This window comes from Carya illinoinensis, chromosome 3 (genome assembly GCF_018687715.1).
Source record: "Carya illinoinensis cultivar Pawnee chromosome 3, C.illinoinensisPawnee_v1, whole genome shotgun sequence".
Classification (NCBI taxonomy): Eukaryota; Viridiplantae; Streptophyta; class Magnoliopsida; order Fagales; family Juglandaceae; genus Carya; species Carya illinoinensis.
The window spans coordinates 54,817,516-54,836,583 of NC_056754.1; the positions used below are offsets into that span (position 1 = coordinate 54,817,516).

The 19,068-nt window shown below is 36.7% G+C and overlaps 2 protein-coding genes across 3 annotated transcripts in view; both read left to right on the plus strand.

Annotated features, from left to right (window-relative positions):
- Positions 1-110: 110 nt before the first annotated feature.
- Positions 111-8,238, plus strand: LOC122305417 (probable mitochondrial import inner membrane translocase subunit TIM21). Of its 2 annotated transcripts, none has more exons than XM_043117956.1 (9): positions 111-272; positions 621-787; positions 3,922-3,987; positions 4,066-4,084; positions 5,980-6,146; positions 6,719-6,897; positions 7,014-7,062; positions 7,314-7,433; positions 7,711-8,238. In XM_043117956.1, exons 1-9 carry the CDS (start codon positions 269-271, stop codon positions 7,885-7,887), a joined length of 948 nt encoding a protein of 315 aa, XP_042973890.1. In that variant the 5' UTR covers positions 111-268; the 3' UTR covers positions 7,888-8,238. The 2 variants fall into 2 exon arrangements, with proteins under 2 accessions (XP_042973890.1, XP_042973891.1); XM_043117957.1 differs by having other exon boundaries at positions 642-787.
- A 2,972-nt stretch (positions 8,239-11,210) lies between these two features.
- The window catches only part of LOC122305418 (myosin-6-like), a 41,705-nt gene continuing 33,847 nt past the window's right edge, over positions 11,211-19,068 (plus strand). The window contains exon 1 of the mRNA XM_043117958.1: positions 11,211-11,566. Within this exon, the coding sequence (XP_042973892.1) occupies positions 11,564-11,566 (3 nt within the window). The 5' untranslated portion in view covers positions 11,211-11,563. The remainder of the gene's footprint in view (positions 11,567-19,068) is intronic.

The following is a 19,068-nucleotide window of genomic DNA, read 5'->3' on the forward strand; positions in this document are numbered from 1 at the left end:
ATAGTAGACTTGATAGGACCCCAATTGAAAACCCAAACATTACGGCCCGAATATAGAAAAACCTAAGCCCAGATCACTCATCAAACCAACCTGAACCGTTTAAGCCTCTTAATACAGAGGTTTTAGGGGGTTTAATGAACGGCCCAGATTCCCCCTCTTAAGACGCTAGTTAAGTTAGGGTATTGAACCGTACCATTGAGCCGGAGAGATCCCCCGAGTGTCTGCCACCGGAGACCCTTTCAGACTTTCAGTTTCAGCCTATTTGATCATGGGTAAGCATCTTATTCTGTTTGGACGCGGAGAAAATATAGATAACAAGATACTGAATCCTTGGTTTTATTTTGTTGCGGTTTCTAAACTGTATTAATAAGTCATTATCGTAGTCCCCGTTCGGTACTTTATTTACCAAACTATGAATAAAATTTTGATATTCGAAGTTTTATGTAAGTAGTCTTATTATTTTCCCCGCATTTCTCAGTAACTGAACGGACTGTCTCCTTTTTCCATAAAAAAAAAGGGGGACTGTCTCCATTATTGTTAGCAGTAGATTTCGTCTTTTCCTTTTTCTTTTTCTTTTTTTGGTTGAAATTCTGCGACTTTTCTGCGTATGGTGATGTTAGGAGCATGTAAGTACATGTCAGGGTTATGGAGGAACAAGCAGTTAGATGGGGTGAGGCTTCTGTCAGAAATGAGGTTTTGGAATTACGCTCAGAGTCGTTCAGTTTCGCATGCTATGCGGCCTTTGCAGACTGATGAGGCTCACCGGCTGGGCGACAAGGCCAATCAGGTAAGAAATTTTGTTTTCTGAAGTTTTACCGTTATGCAAATTGATTGGTTTTGGCATTTTTATATCGCTTAACCCCTAGGGGTTGGCTTAAGTGGTAAAGACGTTGGACTTGGGGATATGCTTCCCTCAGATCCAAGAAGGTTCAAATCTTCTTGGGTGCAAACAATCTCTAGGCCATTGGACTGGCGGATTTTCTTTTTGAATTATCCGAGGTGCTCTTGTGGAAAACTCTCTGTCGAGGGCCTGTGCACTACCAAGATTAGTTGAGACGTTGTTCCTGGACACCTGCTGCCAATAAAAAAAAAAAAATATTGCTAGCCGCTAGGTGCTTATTGTTATGTACTTGGCAGATTTTCATATTGGTGCAAACAGTCTCTATCTCATACATTGTTACTTTGGGCTTCAACCATTGTATTGAATGGGACTAGCCTTAATGACTTTTATGCTGAGTTACACAGCTCTTAGCTTGTAATTAATTTAATCTCTTGTATACTTCTTGTATACCTGGGCTATGCCTAATTATGTGATTAATAAAATTTCCTTATCAAAAAAAATATTGGAGCGGACTCTTTCCTTGTATATATGGAATTGATGTTCTGAATGGTCTCATTGTGCAAGGCTGACTTTAAATTTCATATGCTGGTGAATATGTATGTGATGGATCAGCAATATCATGGTTGGCTTCATTGAACTCAATGACCAGTATTGGACCAAGAATTTTGTTTCCATATATTATTTGATGATTGCTTTCCTGTTCATTTATAGTGTTTCTTATAATGTAGATAATTTCTAAAAAAAAAAATAATAATTGTGCAGGATTTGGACCTACTATATTTGTCGAATTGCACCATGCTCTAACTATATAAGCTAATTGGCTAATGATTATATGTTGCGTTGAAAAAACTTGTATTTTACATCTATTAAGTGCACACTTATTTCTTTGTGGCTGTGTTCCATGACTCTTGTATGCTCAAATGAACTTTTTTATTTTTATTTCTTATCGATAAACAAAATTTTATTGAGCATAAAGTAGACGAAGGCCCAAGTATACAAGATGTACAAGAGCGTCGCCTATGCATGCTACTTTAACGATTTTAGGAAGTCATGAAAATACATGCCATTAAAATCAATTACAATCGACCAGTGGAGTAAAGTATTGAAAAATAAAATTCTAAGCTCACTATTGACCGCTCTCAATCTTCAAATCTTCTTGCATTCCTCTCCCTCCAAATACACCACCATAGACAAATTGGGATAATTTTCCACACTTGCAATCTGAGGGTTTCCCCAGATTCCTTGTCAAGAAGCTAGGAGGTCGATTACCCTTTTCGGCATCACCCAAGCTAATCCCATTCGGGTAAAGAAGTCATTCAACAAGGTCGTAGCAATCTCACAATGAAGTAATAGGTGATCTACGGACTCTCCACTCTTTCTGCATATGCAACACCATTCCATAACTATAATGTGGCGTTTCTGTAGGTTGTCTCTTGGGAGCATCTTTTCTAATGAAGTCGTTCATACAAAAAAAGTTGCTTTTTGGGGGTGCTTTTGTCTTCCAAATACTTTTCCATGAGAATGAATTTGTATTATGTGTGATCATGGCTTGATAGTAGGAGGGGATTGTGAACTTCCCTTCCCTAGAAGGGCGCTAAAAGATCGTCTTCGGCTCCTCTCATGATACAGAGTACACTAGATCATAGAACTTTGAGAAAGTGTCAACTTCCCAATCTTGCACGTCTCTGAAGAATGTAACATTCCATTGGGGAGTACCATGAGATAGGATTGAGAGGTCCACAATTGAGGCTTCTTTCATTCTTGCTATGCCATAGAATTCTAGATAAGCTTCCTTGAGTGTCCTATCGCCACACCATACATCATACCAAAATTTGATTTTGGACCCATCATCCACTTCAAAATGGATATTTCTTGAATATATGTCCCATCCTCTTCTTCTTATGTGTTTCCATAGTCCTACTCCATATGGCCTACTTACCTCATTCGAACAACATCCTTCCCATGGTTCACCATGCTTCGATTCTATGACGGCTCTCCATAATGCTCCCCATTCATTGTGGTATCTTGATGTTTTAACAACCAGTTATATCGTAAGTGTTTTATGAATGCTCTCTCTCTCTCTCTCTGTCTCCCACCCACCACAAAAAAAAAAAAAAACTTCCCCTCTTTCTTCCCCCTCCCCTCCCTCACATTCTCATGTGAAAGGCTTCAGCTATTAACTTATTAATTAGGACTTTGTTTGTAGATACTAGGTGGCTTGGTGACAATAAAAAAAAAAAATATGAAATTATTATTGTCGTGACTAAATAGTCAAAATACCCATTTTTTTCACTTTATGTTGAACCATTAAGGACCTTATATTTATAGCATTGGCAGAATTTTGTTACGATGAAATAACAAAAAGGGTCCGGTGAGATAGGGAGAGGAAAGAAAGGATTAGAAGAAGTAACCAAAAATCTGGTCCCTGAATAGTAAGATCTCTCCTTGGTCTCTCTTCCTTCTTCTGTAACATTAATGTAAACATACTACCTACTTGGGCATTTAGGTCAAGCTTGGGGAGTGAGATTAGATAAGAATTTTGTGAATAGTAGTGAGATAGCTTGAGTTAATGTTTTATGGAGTTTAGGGAAAGGAGAGAGAATTTTGAATAAAAAATATTATAAAGTTAAAATATTGTTAGAATATTATTTTTGTTTGGGTATTTGAAAAAGTTAAATTATTTTTTATTTTTTGTTTGAAAGTTTAAGAAAGTTGTAATGATTAGTTTGAAAATATTTGTATTTGAGTGATGTTTGGGAAGGAAATGAGATGAGAATTTTTGGGATGGAAACTTTTTCCAGACAAGCCCCCTGGACAAAGCTATACAAATAAGTTAACAATCGAAATTGTTTATGTGGTAGTATGATGGCAGTAGCTGGAAGACAGTTCCTTTTAGGGTCTTTTTGCTTGAGTTCTTGCCTAATGCACATAGTTGACGAAATTAATATAAAGTTGACAAAATTAATATACTTGATCAAAAAAAAGTTACAAAATTAATATATTCTTCAAGTTTTCTGGCATCCCTTTCTTTAATCATTATATATGTTTACTTGTTACCTGGTTCTTATGTGACGATGCAGTCGCTCGTTCTATTGAAGTCAGGTTGTGCAAGACAGCATACTCTTCACACAAACCACACGATTAAGGTGAGGTAATTAGTTCCTTACAATTTTTCTTAGCACATGATTGCAGGCTGAATGCTTTTATTCATTTTTATTCTGCAGGACATACTTCGAGCTAATGGTTAGTGGCCATTACATGGTTCAATATTATTTGTTTTTTTTAAGCATGTCATTAAATTACTAACATGATCTTGCTAGATAAAATTTGTTGGTTTTTGTTGTTTGTTTAATTCTTGCTTCCTCTTTTTTTTAAGAAGAGGGATTGCACCCCCAATTTTATTGATTACCTCACTTATTTTGTAGGAATACCATGTTATGAACAAAGCTTGGGGGTCACAAAAAAAGAATTCCCAAATCCAAGCTTCAAAAAACCTAAATGCTAACCACACATGCCTAACTATAATGGCATAACCATCTAATTACAATGCCTAAAACTAGGTAATCCAGACTTATCAGTCAAAAAAATGCCATAGAGGTGTTTAGGTAGCTGAGTGGCTGATGAAAAAGAAGCATCCAAACCATTGGCACCTAATTTGGCGAACCCATCGGCAACTCCATTCCTCTTTCGGAAAGAATGAATTATTTGAAAATTCATGAAACTACTCAATGATAGAATGTCATACCACAATTCAAAGTGCTGCCATGGAGGGGTCTTTTTTTGGTTAAACCAATTCACCACCAGCAAAGAATCTGTTTCTACAACTAGATCATGAAGACCTAATTAATAACATAAAACAAAACCGACTTTCTAGAATATTTCTGCAAGAATATTATTGTCATATCCCAAAGAGCATGAAAACTGTGAATAAATTGGCCAGGATAGTCTCTGATAACTCCTCCACACCCTGCAGGCCCAGGGTTGCCCGTTGAGGCACCATCTAAGTTCAAAACTTTGGGCCTGTTTGGGATTGTGGTATGAGTCTTAAAAAGTGTTTAAATATTCTTAAAAGCTCTTTAATAAAAGAATTAAGTCGTTTGGGTATTACATATTAAAGCACTTTTAATCTTAAATAAGCTAAAAAGTACGTTTGAGAAAAAACATCGTTTTGATTTTTTTCTCAAACGTGCTTTTCCAGATAATGCGGAACGTAATTTGAATTTTAAAAAGCCTGTCAATAGACGAAAATATCCATACAATTTTAAGATAATTACAGCTTTCAAACTTTCAATGATATGATCATAATCTTTAAAAATTCAAATAATCGTCATTTCTACCTCAGAAAGTACTTTTTTAATTTGTTTCCAAACAAATGTAACATGTTTGAAAGTGCTTTAAACATATGGTTACCAAATAGTACATAACTTTTTAATAGTAGAACTTATTATTTAAGTTATAAGCTATAAGTTCTAAAGTTATAAGCTATATTTTTCACCGCAATCCCAAACAACCAGCAAACCATTATTGGCGTCTTAGCTTTAACCTTCATTGTAGGGATATGTAATGACTCCAAAACAGAGAGCAAATGTTTCTGTACATCGAGTTCTGTGGTATTCTGACTGCAATCTGTTCTCCATGCGCATTGGTCTATCAAGCAGTAGCATTTTTACACTGATGGAATGTTTTTTTTTTTTGATAAGTACACTGATGGAATGTTTCCCCTGTCAATTTGCTTTAGTTTTCTTTTGGCGTCAGGGAGTAGTAACTGTCATCCTCTCTGAGATGATTCATTTAGCATAGATCAGTTTTTTCTTCCTTACAAAATTGGACCACCTTTTTTCTGGCCTTGTGCTATAACTAATTGCAAAAGAGGGGTTGTCAGCCGCATCAAAATTACGTTCTGGGAGGACCTTTTTTTATGTCCAAAATCTGCTCAGCGACTGTTAGACAATTGATGAATGTTGGTGTGGACCAGAAAACTGACCCATACCTAAATGTTGGACCAACCTTGACCTTTGAGGTTGCAAGAGATTAGGGACACTACATTTTTCATGGAGCCCATAAAGTTCATATCTTCGTCATTACAAAAACAAATTATCTTGCTTCAGTGCACTATGTTTGATGTTTATGTATTTCAGGAATCCCTGCTCTAAGTGATTGTATTTCTCGCTATCCGTTTCAATTCAAAGAAACCTATGGGACAAACACCATGACTCCTTTTTTCACTAGATCCTTTTCATCAAAAGCTTCAGAGCGACCAAGACAAACAGGATCAAATAAGCAATCAGGACAAACTGGATCAGAGGTTTGAGTTTGAACTTATAAAATGTTTGAGCTTCAACTTATTCTATCTGCATTCTGATGATGGACTAGGTGAACTACTTGCAAATAGCTTTTCATTTGTATGTACAGTCGTACATCACTACAATGTATTTGCTTTATCCAATTCATTAGTGAATTTTTGAACAACTGTAAAAGAAACGGAATTTTACTTATTTCAATCATTTACTAATACTCCCTAATGTTATGTACTCGGGCTTTGCCTATTTACTTGGATCAATAAAATTTCTTTTACCTATCAAAAAAAAAAATTTACTAATACTCCCTAATGGCACCCAAAATAAGAATTGGGTTTTGATAGGTAGAGGATATCATGAACCATCTTGTTATCATACGATGAACATAGAACCAATTCATCCTATTGCCTTTCAAGGAATTCAGAAAGTCTGGTTTGGCAAATATGAAGTGAAAAAGTCTGGGTATTCTGAATGGGCCTGACCTAGTGAAGCAGCCTACTGCTTTATATGTTGGATGGTTGTAATTTAGCCATGTCCTTGCAATATACCATCTTGATTGGATCTCTTCTTCCCCTGACAGTCTAAAAAAGAGATATCAACTGTGGAGGATCCCTTTGATGCTCCCACATATAATATCCCACAGAAGCCAGTGACATTTGTAGAGGGGGCTTCCTACACTGCTATCATTCTTGCAGGGCTTGGAGTTGCAGCAGCAGCTGGATATGCTGTTTTCAAAGAGCTTATCTTTCAACCCAAAGAGTAAGGACTTAAACTTTTTAGTCAAAATTAGGTTATTTGGTTAGTTAGAGTTTTTATATTTGAAGTCTTCATTCTTCCTCATCTTCACTCTTATTTGAAAACATTGTCTATTTTAGGTACAAGGTCTTTAACAAGGCTTTGAAAAGGATTCAGGATGACAGCCAGGTTAGTGACTTGGAAGTCTCAACCCAAAAAAATATAAAAGTACTAAGCCATGAGTTTATGTGGTTCACAAGAAATGTAAATTCCACTTTCTGTGTTGTGTGGAATTGAAGAGAAAGTGATTGCTGGAAATGTTCCATTAGGACAATGATACCATTAGTTTCACACTTCACTCATTTTTCTGTCCATGGATGAGTGGGAGTTACTAGTGTTTTGTGTTGTGGTTGGCACAAATCAAATTTTCTTTATATCAGGTTAGGGTGAGGATTGGATCCCCAATTACTGGCTATGGTCAAGAAAGTAGAAATCGTGCTGCTCGCCAACGCATTCCGAACAAGATATGGATTGATGAAGATGGTGTGGAGCATGTAGAGGTAATTCCACACTAGCATGATACTTTCGTTTGTTATCCATAAGCAACTTCCACTAAAGCATACGCATTCCAATTTTATTGAGATCAGTTATTTTACAATATTTCCATCAAGCATTATACATAAGTAAAATATCCATGAAATTCTACATTTTGAATCATTTTGGTATATTTTTCTCTATTCGGATTTTGTTATTATTCTAGATATGAATTGTGGATTAGCAACTGTAGCTGTTGTGTGCAATGTATATCTAAACTTATGCCTGACCAATTTAATGCAGGTTAATTTTTATATACGCGGACCTCATGGAGCGGGGAAAGTATACTGTGAGATGTTCAAGGACCAAGCAGACAAGCAGTGGAAGTATACATATTTGATTGTTGAGATCAAATCACCAAGCCCTTCACAAATGATTCTAGAGTCCTATATGCCGGCATATAACGTGGACAACAAGTAGTCAGATTGTGACGATTTCTTTCTGTACCCAATAACATGGAGAAGATACCAACCTAGTCCTGTTGATAGCCATCCTTCTCATTCTTAATTTTCCTTTCTACTCTTTGGAAAGGGTTGAGTTTGATTTTGAAGTCCAAATTTTGATTATGACAAGAAGTCCACCATTTACTGAGAGAGCATTTATTTCATCAGATTTACTTGGAGTGGTTCATATATTGTGTTCCATATGTATCAACTATCAAGTGGGGTAAGATTACTGTTTGAGTCTTATCCAAATATGATAATAACCTCGGGCAGACCAAGGTTGTCGGAAGGAAAAGCATCAATCAAAGTAAAACCATTTCTTTTGATACGAATTCTGATTTATTTTTTTCCTTGTTGCTATTTTGAGATTGAGTTCAATTACCTTTCATGCTAAGTAGACTCAGTCCAATCATGCCAAATCTTGGACAAATTTTCTTTGTTACCAAACTTGGGTAGGTAGATGGCATTGTTTTGCTTGCATGTAATAATATATATATATATATATATATATATATATTACTTATCAAAAATATATATATATATATATATATGAGAAATGATAATTACAGTTATGAGTGTGTAAGTTTTGTTTAATAATTTAAAAAAATAAATAAATACGGGATTTATATGAAAAAGTTAATTTTTTAATATTAGATCTTATTTTTTTTTAAAGAGACTGTATGGCATTTGGGTATCCCATGTTTATATGTAGCATACGACATATATATATATATATATAGAGTTGATTAAACTTGGTCCTAGGAGCTAGATGACTGTCCAAATTTAGCAACTGATTAAACTAAGTTAATCTGAAGAAAGAAACCCATTGCATCTCAGTTTCCATACTAATTAAATCCTAAAACCCAGTACAGCTTGGCATCTAGTGCATGAAATTTTGGATGATTTCTACATTAATAAAAAAACAGATAGAAAGTGCATGCACGTTACAAAAGTACCACAAGTTAACACACTTTGCTTATCCTTTTTAGCAGAGGCTTGATTCCGTCTATTAAGGCGGGTGACTGCACCCGTCCGTCTTATCACGTGACGTAAATCCAACTTTTTCCAGAACTACAACCATCATCACAATCCGACGCCCACCATCGCACCGAACATGGTTTCCTCGATCCTGACCGTAAATATTTGTAATTTTCTTCTCCGTCGAGTAACAATAATAAATAGAATTATTAATTAAAAATAAATGGCTCTTCCATGGCATCTACTCGGTGGGGGTGGGGGTGCCAAATGACGCGTTTAGAAGTAAAGAACGTGCTCACGCACAAGTCACAAGTGTCATAACTTTGTGTCCAAGCCCACTCTCGTAAAACGCACGCACCCCTGTTATTGGCTGGTTGGAAATTGTTTTTAAAATTATTTATTTGATATCCCCTGTCAGCGTCGTCGACGCCGCTCCTCTCCCATTTCTCCGTTCTTATTTATTATCAAGAATTATCAAATGGATAAAATAAATTTTAAAATCTAAATAAGTCATTTTCTTTTCCACAGTGCCCACACTTTTACCAACAATTGCAAGGGTACCACCATCTATCTTTTTTTAAACTACATATTAATTTAAAAAATGTACCCCTATTTTTTTTAAAGTATTGCCATAGAATTTTAAAAACAACAGCCATTTTAAATTAAAAGAAGTGAAAATAAAATAAAATAATAATAATAAAAAAATAGTAATGCTAAATATAATTATAAAGTACATAAGTGTTTCATAATCGTTTTGAAAAAAATAAAATCTATTATTAAAAATTAATTTTTTTATATAGATCTTACGTTTACTTATTTTTTTTTAAATAATTGCATTGTATTTGTATACTTCATGATTATAAATATCATTTTTCATAATAAGAGTATGAACATGTCATGGTTGTGGGCTTTTCTTTTTTCTTTTTCAAATTTTCTTTGTCAGTTTTAAATTTTTAATGAAGGTTTTTTTGACAACTTTTTTAAAATAGGAGTACATTGCAATTTTGTAATGATTGAGGAGTGGGTTGTAAATTGAATGGTAATTTGAGGATATTATTTGTATTTTCTCAACAAGATTTGTCTTCATAGGAAGCATTTTTATTTTTTATTTATAATTGATAGTATGTATTTATTCTACAAAAGGAAATTGAGATATTTTGATGATTTTTATTCTATTCTAAATCGATAAAACGAATTGGGAGGACAAAGTTTCTTATATTAGATTATTATATATTACACTATTGTCCTACTCAATGTGGTATTATTTATCTGTATGTGAGCATCTCTTATTTCACAAAATATTGAAACAATTTATAAATATGAGATGAGATGAGTTAATATGAAAGTTGAATAAAATATAATTATAATATATATTTTTAATATTATTATTATTTTATAATTTGAATAAATTAATTTCTTTGTTATATTTATGTGAAAATTTGTGAAAGTTATAATGATGAGATGATATGAGTTAAAAGTCCATTCTGATCCCAACCGAGTCAATTAATTTTGCTAATCACCCCTTTAATTATCAAAATATTTTAATTTACCTCTTCATCAAGATTTGATCATAATACCCTTGATAAAAATGAAAGAATACAAAATACTCACAAGGTAAAAGAAAACTTAAAACATTGAAAATCAATAAGAAAAACTAAAAAACATAAGAAAATAGGAATTAAAAAAATAAAAAATTAAGAAAAACTGGAAAAATATTTTATTTAAAAATACTAGTGTTTCTTCTAACATTTGTTTTTAAAATTAAATAGGGTGTTTTGCCTTTTTGAGAGTTTTTTGAGTAATTTTATCATTTTAAGAGAATAAAAAGTACATATAATATTTCCATAATTTGAGAATGAATGACTGTCAAAATTATTAATTTTGCTGATTAATTTGTAAATTAAACCAAATATATTTTAAGATAAATTTTTTTTATAGAATAATGCTATATACAGCTATCAGATATGTAAATTTTGAAAAAAAAAATAAAATTTATTATTAAAAAATAGATATTTTTTTGTCTTGAATTGTATAAATTTATTTATTTTATATATATTAAATAGACGTAAAATACAGAGAGTAAAGCTCAAAAGGAAAGGATAACTTTATATGTTTGGACCATAGTTTACTTACCGCCTTAGCATTTTGAGTTTGTAAAGGTTCAGACACGGACAGACAGACAAGTGACAACCTTTGTTCATAGTTGACGATGTCCGAGTTGTCACTAAAGTTCCGTAATTAAAGCCAAATGTCGAGGGTAGTCCCGGAATCTCATCAAGTCTCTGAACGTTTTAATTTTCTTGATTAACAAGCTTGATTTTTTTGTAAGACCAGAAAGCCATAGGAGGCGTGGGAGGGAACAAAGAAACCAAGAACAAGAAAGAACACTTCTTCTGCCAGAGCAGAGGAGGAGAGGCTTAAATCTCTTTTTCAGAAAAATCTGGGCTTTAAGCTTCGCATTCTTATCGTTATCATTATTATTATTTTTTCATGTTCATATAGGATTTTTTGAATTCTTTTTTATTGTTGGAAACGTATATCATTTCAAGTTGTACTAAAAGAAAAGTGAAAGAAGTTGAAGAATTCTGGTTGCTGAATTGAATGAACGTTGTTGAAGGAAGTGGGAGTAGATCCACAAGCAACCCGAGTTTCTGATCTGATCGTTCTCTGTGAAAATGGTATTTTTTCTGATATATTTGGGCTTTTCCTTTATGTTTCAAGTTCTGCGTTTTAATAGTTATATATGATTACTTGCTCAATAAAAACTGTTGATAAAATTGTGGTCAGTATTGGCTTAGGATCTTGATGACTGATCTGTGCTTAAGTTGAAGCTGATGTGGATTTATGAATGTTTTCCTGCGTACTTTTTAGTTTTGATTTATTTATCTCGTTCTGTTTTGATTAGATTCAGATTTGTTTTTCCGTTTTGGTGGTGCTTATTTTGATTTGATTTCCTTAGCAGCAGCTAACTAGTCCAACTTGGGTCTTTACTAAGTCGGCGGCGATCTTATAACGTAGATGGCAAAAAGAAAGCAGGATTTGGTTTAAGAATATTACGATTGATAAGAATTTGAAGTTTTATGACTCAATTTGACAATGTGTTTCGTATTGATAATCTCTAGGGCTTTGTGCTGATAGATCCTCAAAGTTGGCTAGCAAGGATGATGCAATCTATTTATGACCATGCTAAATCAGTCAATGAATAACAATTAAGTCGTGTTTGGTTGCATGTAATTTGAGCACTCCCTCCAACTTTATGATTTGGTTGCTTTCCATACTGATGGATTTGATTTTCATACTAAGAGTACCCCAAATTCTCCCATTTCAGTCAATATTTCGTAAAATTCTTAGATTATGTTTATTCTGTGCATCCGGGTACAGTTTCACTCTTACCAAATTAGTACTGAAAATCCTTAACCTCAGTCACTACTCTTTGAGAAGCTCAATGGTAGGTTCAAAATATGAAAGGAGTATTTTGTCCTACTTATCATACAACCCAATTAATCCAGTGGATTTCTGTATAACTTATTTTTGTATCCCATTGATATTGCTTACATGCATTCTTTATCGCTGAAGCATTCCTCACTTGTGTTTTTATGTATTTTACTGCTGCATGGGTTGGGGCCTTGTGGATAATTTTTGGTTTAGTTTTTCATATTAGATTCATGACAAATAGCCTGTTTTTCCCATTATTGAGGATTTGTTAATTATATATGCAAGATTGATTTGTTTTTATCCATATAACAACGTTTGTACTGTATGCGTTCGGGCTGTGTCAATTTTCTGCTTAATTACTGAATTTTACATTACTACGTTTTGGTCACCACCAATCTTCATCGTGAGCAACTCTTGATAAGATACCATATTCTGAACAATGCTGCGTTAAATTGAGGCATTTATATTGGACTTAGGGGACTCCACTTTGTTTTGAATGGTATGTAAAATGGTGGCTGGCAATCTGAATATCTCTGTGAAAAAGAGAATCATACTAAAGAAAACTTGTAAAACTGGACAGAACTAGGATTCACAGTTCTCACCTCATACATTTGCTTAACTTACGGTTCTTGCCTTATACACTTGACGATGTATAGTAGGTAGGCAAGTTGGATAATTTGCTCTTGATCAATTTGCTTCTACCACCCTTTAACAAGTACAATTGTTTCCAAACTGCCAAGCACTGTTCCATATTCTCAATTACACCATCCCAAATAGCTTGGGTTTTGAAGGGAGCTCCCAAGGGGAAGGTGAAGTTCCTACATCCAAGAAAGTATAACTAGCTATATTCTTTTCCCTACCAACCGGAAGCCATTCAGACTTGTCCAAATTCATCTTCAAAGCAGAAATTTCTTTAAAGCATAGGAATAAACGGCACAAGTGTCGGAGATGAACTTATCAAAAAAAAAAGTGTCGGAGATGAGCCCCAATCCATTCCTTGCATTTACATGAAATCCTAAGGGCAACTCTTTCTGCCATGTAGCAGAAATCATCCTGCTCAATGCCTTCATAACAATAACAAAAAGCAAAGGGGTTAAGGGGTCATCTTGTTGTAGACCTCACCAGCTGCTGAAGAAACCCATAGGAGTACTATAGAGATACATTGGGCAATCTGATCTCTATCCACTTTCCTTATATCTTCATTGGTGATGAGGACCAAGTCAAGTTTTTTTTTTTTTTTATCAGCAAACAATTTTTTATTGATCAAAAGAGTAGGAAAGAGCCCAAGTATTCAGGACATATACAAGAGCAACACTAAGTGTGCTAGTTTCGTGATACAAGGAATTCATGGAAGGTCATGTCATGAAAATCAATTACAATCGACCAATGGAGTCAAGTATTGAAAAATAAGTTTCTATGCCACTTATAAAAAAAAATAAGTTTCTATGCTATGAAGACCGAGTCAGGTATTTGCCTTCTGTCAACAAATGCATTTTGAGAATTGGAAATGATCTTTGGTAAGCCAATTTCATTCTATTTGCAAGAACTTTGGCCATAACTTTGCCCGTTGCAGTTATTAATAATATTTTATCTTTCTTTTTTAATAATTTTTTTTTATAATTAATAATTTTATTGAAGAAATAGGCATAAGCCCAAGTACACAGGAGGTATATAAAGGATAAAATAAACCTACAACTTCCAGAAACAAAAAGAAAACAAACCCAGAAAACTAAAACAGGTTCAGATAATTATCCACCATTTCATAAGCTTTAGCCCAAAAACCCAAAGAACTCAAGAAAAAAACCCTAAGTTCTTCCAAAGAGCGTTCTTTATCTTTGAAACATCTCCCATTTCTTTCAATCCATAAGCACCATATAAGACAAGGTGGAATCATCTTCCATCTTCCAAACACACGCGTCCTTCTTGCAGCCCTTCAAACCCTTCCACCCTACCAATAAATCCACCACATCTTTGGGCATTACCCAATGTAAACCTGTCCAGCTCAGAACCTCATCCCACAAGAATCTAGTCGCTTCACAGTGAAGGAAAAGATGATTTACTGATTCTCTATCCCTTTTGCACATGACACACCAGTCAGTAATAAACAATCCTCTCCTTCTAAGATTATCAGTTGTCAAGACTTTGCCCAAAGAAGCCACCCAACAGAAAAAGCAACCTTGGGAGGAACTTTCACTTTCCATATACTTTTCCACGGGAAACACAACTACTATGACTTGACAAAACTCTGTAATAGGATGAAACTGAAAACTTAGCATTTCCAGCAGAAGTCCATACCATGTTATCCTCCCTTTCAAGCACCAACTTTTAGTTGTAAAGTTTAACCAGCAATGCCTGAACTTCATCCACTTCCCAATCATTAACACCCCTTTTGAAGATAACATTCCATTCAACCTTATTGTTGCTGCTGCCGTAAGAATCACAAACAGCTGCATTTTGATCCCTTGCTTATTAAACAATTGTATGAATAAGAATAGGCATAGCCCAAGTATACAAGATGGTATACAAAAGGTAACACCTATTTAGGAAGAAGAAATGAAACGAGAATATGGCTTCGGACTGTCTTTTCTTATCTTACTTATCAAAAGGAAAAGAGAATATGGTCTCAAGCAATGCGGTGGAGTGGATGGCTTCCACACTATTTATAGAACGGGAAGGCCTTTGCAGGTGAAATAGGCTTTGGCCTTGGTTGGTGGAGATGGGCGGCGACCAAGGGCACCACCCTAGAATCGGATTGAGGTGGGTGCCGGATGTGGTAGACCACTTGATGGATATTTTAAAAAGAGAAAATCAATTAAATTATTTGAAATTAATAGGAACTTATCAAAAAGGGAAAAGAGAATATGGCTTTGGACTATCTTTTCTGTAGTGGAATTTGTCTCAAATATGCATCAATACACCAAATAGCATTTAAGTAAATCAAAGTCATTGCTGATGATGGATTTGGTATCTTTTTCTCCTCTTTCTTTATATTTTTGGAATGGAAAGAAAGAGAGAAGGGAAAAACCTTTTGTTCTCTCCGTACAACCAAAACCCTGAGGATGAAAACTATTCCATTCTGGTGAAGCTTTGGTGATTATAGAGGAGAGTTAGTAGATTAGTGGAGTTATGAGGAAACGGGTGGCGATTGAATCTAAGATTTTTGAGGTAGTAAGGGATGGAAGTTGGGTTCATCTTACTGAAAAAGGTTGGAAGGTGGTGAAAAAGGTTAGACTGAGGATAGGCACGGGAAGGTGGTTCTTAAAAGCTCTAGAGGATTGCTTGAAAGCTGGTAGGAAGGAGTTTTTTTCTGGGCATAGAGAAGGTGATAGGGGGTATGTTGCACAGAAACGTACTAATTCTAGAGGAAGTTTTTTAGAGCTGATGGAATATGGGGGGGGTGGATATCGGAATTTCTTGTTTATTCCAGAGGATAAGGAAGGAAGGGGGTGGAGGAAAATGGTGGAGGCACTGAGGGAAGCTGGCTGTACTGGTGGTGCAACTTCACAGCCACCACAAAGCTCTTCTTACAGGTCTTACAGGGAGGTGCTCCAAGCTACAGTCAGGGGGTCACATCACTCTGAGACTATGGCAGGTGCTAGAGGAGGGGTAGGTCTGCTAAAGGATGGGTTGCAGGCTAAGGGGGAAGCTAGTAGAGCTAGTATGAATGAGGAAACGGTGTTGAGTGCTTTACAGGAGATAAAGTGTCAGGTTGATGCTTTGCAAGTCAACTTAAGTAGGCTGTTACGGTGTGCTGAGGAGAATAAAGGGGTTGAAATAGAGTTAGGCCAGATAGTGGGCTGTGGCCCACGGATTGGAAAGCAGGGACAGAATGAGATGGGGGCTGGAAAACAGATACAAGTGGGCCAGGGGGGAGAGGAAGATCCAAAGGGCAAAGGTGTGGTTCACGGGCTGGGCCTGGGCAAGGGTGTGCATGGGCTGGGCCCGAGTAAAAACTCAGGCCTGAACTGGCGTGTAAAAGACCCGAAACAGTGTGTTTCGGGTCTGACCATTGAAGCCGATATGGCACCTATAGGGCCGGGTCCTGGGGTGGCTCTGGCACAGAACCGGCCGATGGTGGAAGGTGGCTCAGGCGAAGTCCTGCCGGTGGTCGTACAGTCGCCGGAAAGGGAGGGGGCCGAGATTGAGGGTCTGTATGGGGAGTCCGATACAGTACCTCTAGGGCCGAGTCTTGGGGTGGTTCTGGCACAGAACCGATCGACCACGTGCGGCGGCTCAGGTGAGGTCCCGCCGGTGGTAGTACAGTCGCCGGAAAATGAAATGGAGGCTTTAAGCAACGGGATTGAGCCCATTCTTTTCAGCAAGGGTTTGGGAGCTGTCCAGGGAGGGTCTTCATCGAGTGGGTTTGTACAGAACATTTCAGTGACTTGTTCTGAACCATTAGAGCAGGTGTTTTTACCTGTAGTGCAGTCTGGTGAGAAACTAGAGGGCTTGGGGGTGCCGTGTGAGGGGATACAAGAAAAAACAGTGGAAGAGGTGGAGGGAGGGTGCTCTTCAGCTAAGGAGGAAGGGATGTTGATGTTGTATGATCCTACTAGTATTCCAACAGAGGAGGAGGAGGCTGTAGGAGAGGATCCCACACCTTTAAATGTGATTCCCCCTAATATTTCCACTGACTGGCTTTTAAAAAAGGTTGAGGACCTTCAAAGCTGTTTGGGAATATCTTGTGAGGGGTATGAAGAGCAATTTAAAGCTTTGATTACAGCCATTGCAGCAGGACATCAGGGAGTAGGGTCAAAAAGAGATAGGGAGCTGAAACGCTTGATGTGGTCTATAAATTATGAAGGAAAGGAGGGAAGTGCGAGTAGGGGCAGAAATAAGGGAAGGGCTGGAGCAGTTTGTAAATGAAGCCAAAAATTCTGAGTTGGAACGTTAGGGGGTTGAATGAGTCGAATAAACGTCTTTGTATAAGGGCTTTGTTAAGGCAATGGAAGGCGGACGTCATTTGTTTGCAGGAAACAAAGTTGAAAATCATTAGTAGAAGAATTATTAGAAGCATTTGGAGTTGTCAATATGTAGGATGGATATATTTACCATCGAAAGGGGCCTCGGGAGGTATTTTGGTTATGTGGGATAAGAGGGTTGTGGAGTGTACTGATGAGTTTATGGGGGAGTATGCAGTGGGGTGTTCCTTTAAAAATTTGGAAGATGGGTTTGTATGGGCATTCGCTGGGGTTTATGGGCCTAATTTGGATAGGGAGAGGAAAAGGTTGTGGGATGAGCTGGCTGGACTTAATTCTTGGTGGGAGGTCCCATGGTGCATTGGTGGGGATTTTAATGTAACAAGATTCCCTACCGAAAGATCCGGGGGGGGGGGGGGGGGGGACTTCAAAATTCAGCAATGGTGGAGTTTTCGGACTTTATCTTTGAACTAGGCCTTATGGATATTCCTCTGATGGGAGGGGAGTACACTTGGTCTAATAATCACACTTGGTCAAGATTGGACAGGTTTCTTATTTCGCCTTCGTGGGAGATGCAATTTCCAGATCTGACCCAGAAGAGGCTCCAGAGGTTATGTTCTGACCATTTTCCTGTTTTACTAGATGGGGGTGGAGTGCAAGGGGGTAAGAGGCCTTTTAAGTTTGAAAACATGTGGCTAAAAAAGGAGGGGTTTGTGGATTTGGTTAGAAATTGGTGGAATTCTTATGTATTTGAGGGTAATCCGAGTAAGGTGTTGGCTGGAAAATTGAAAGCTTTGAAGAAGGATTTGAAGACATGGAATGAGCAGGAGTTTGGTGAAATAACTAACCAGAAAAATTGCTTACTTCAAGAATTACAAAGTTTGGAGGGAGTAGGTGATGAGATCAATCGAAAAGAGCAAGTAGTAACTGAACTCGAAAGACTTACCTTATTGGAGGAGATTTCATGGAGGCAAAAGTCAAGGGCGTTATGGCTTCGGGAGGGGGATAAATGCACCAAGTTTTTCCATCGCGTAGCTAATGCACATAGGAGGTTCAATACCATTGAGTCTCTGAATATTGATGGTATTACCTCGTCAGATCAGGCGGAAATGAAGGAATATGTAGCTGCACATTTTGAAAACTTATTGTCAGAACCTATTGTTTGGAGACCTAAGGTGGATGGCCTAACTTTTGAGAGTATTGACCAAGTTAGTAGGGTGTGGTTGGAGAGACCTTTTGAAGAGGAAGAAGTACATAAAGTTCTTAGGAAAATGAATAAAGATAAAGCTCCAGGCCCGGATGGTTTTAACATGGCTTTTTTCCAAACTTGTTGGGAGGTGGTGAGAGAAGATGTTATGTGGGTTTTCCAGGAATTTTTCACTCATGGCAAATTTGAAAAAAGCCTAAATGCTACTTTTATTGCCTTAGTCCCTAAAAAAGCTGGGGCAATAGAGGTACAAGATTTCAGACCGATCAGTCTTGTTGGCAGTGTATATAAGATATTGTCGAAGGTGTTGGCAAATAGAATGAGCACGGTAATGGAAAAGATTATCTCTAAATCGCAAAATGCCTTTATTAGGGGGAGACAAATAATAGATTCGGTTCTCATTGCCAATGAATGTTTGGACAGCAGAATCAGATCAGGAATTCCAGGTATACTTTGTAAGCTAGACATGGAAAAGGCATACGATCATGTTAACTGGGACTTTCTGTTGTACATGTTGAGTAGATGTGGGTTTGGGGAAAGATGGAGGAAGTGGATAGGGCATTGTGTGTCAACGGCATGCTTCTCGGTATTGGTAAATGGAGAACCAGTGGGCTTCTTT

Coding starts and splice junctions, on each gene's coding strand:
- LOC122305417 (XM_043117956.1), top strand. Junction 6,147..6,718: donor CAGGACAAACTGGATCAGAG/GTTTGAGTTTGA, acceptor TTCCCCTGACAG/TCTAAAAAAGAGATATCAAC. Junction 7,434..7,710: donor ATGGTGTGGAGCATGTAGAG/GTAATTCCACAC, acceptor AATTTAATGCAG/GTTAATTTTTATATACGCGG.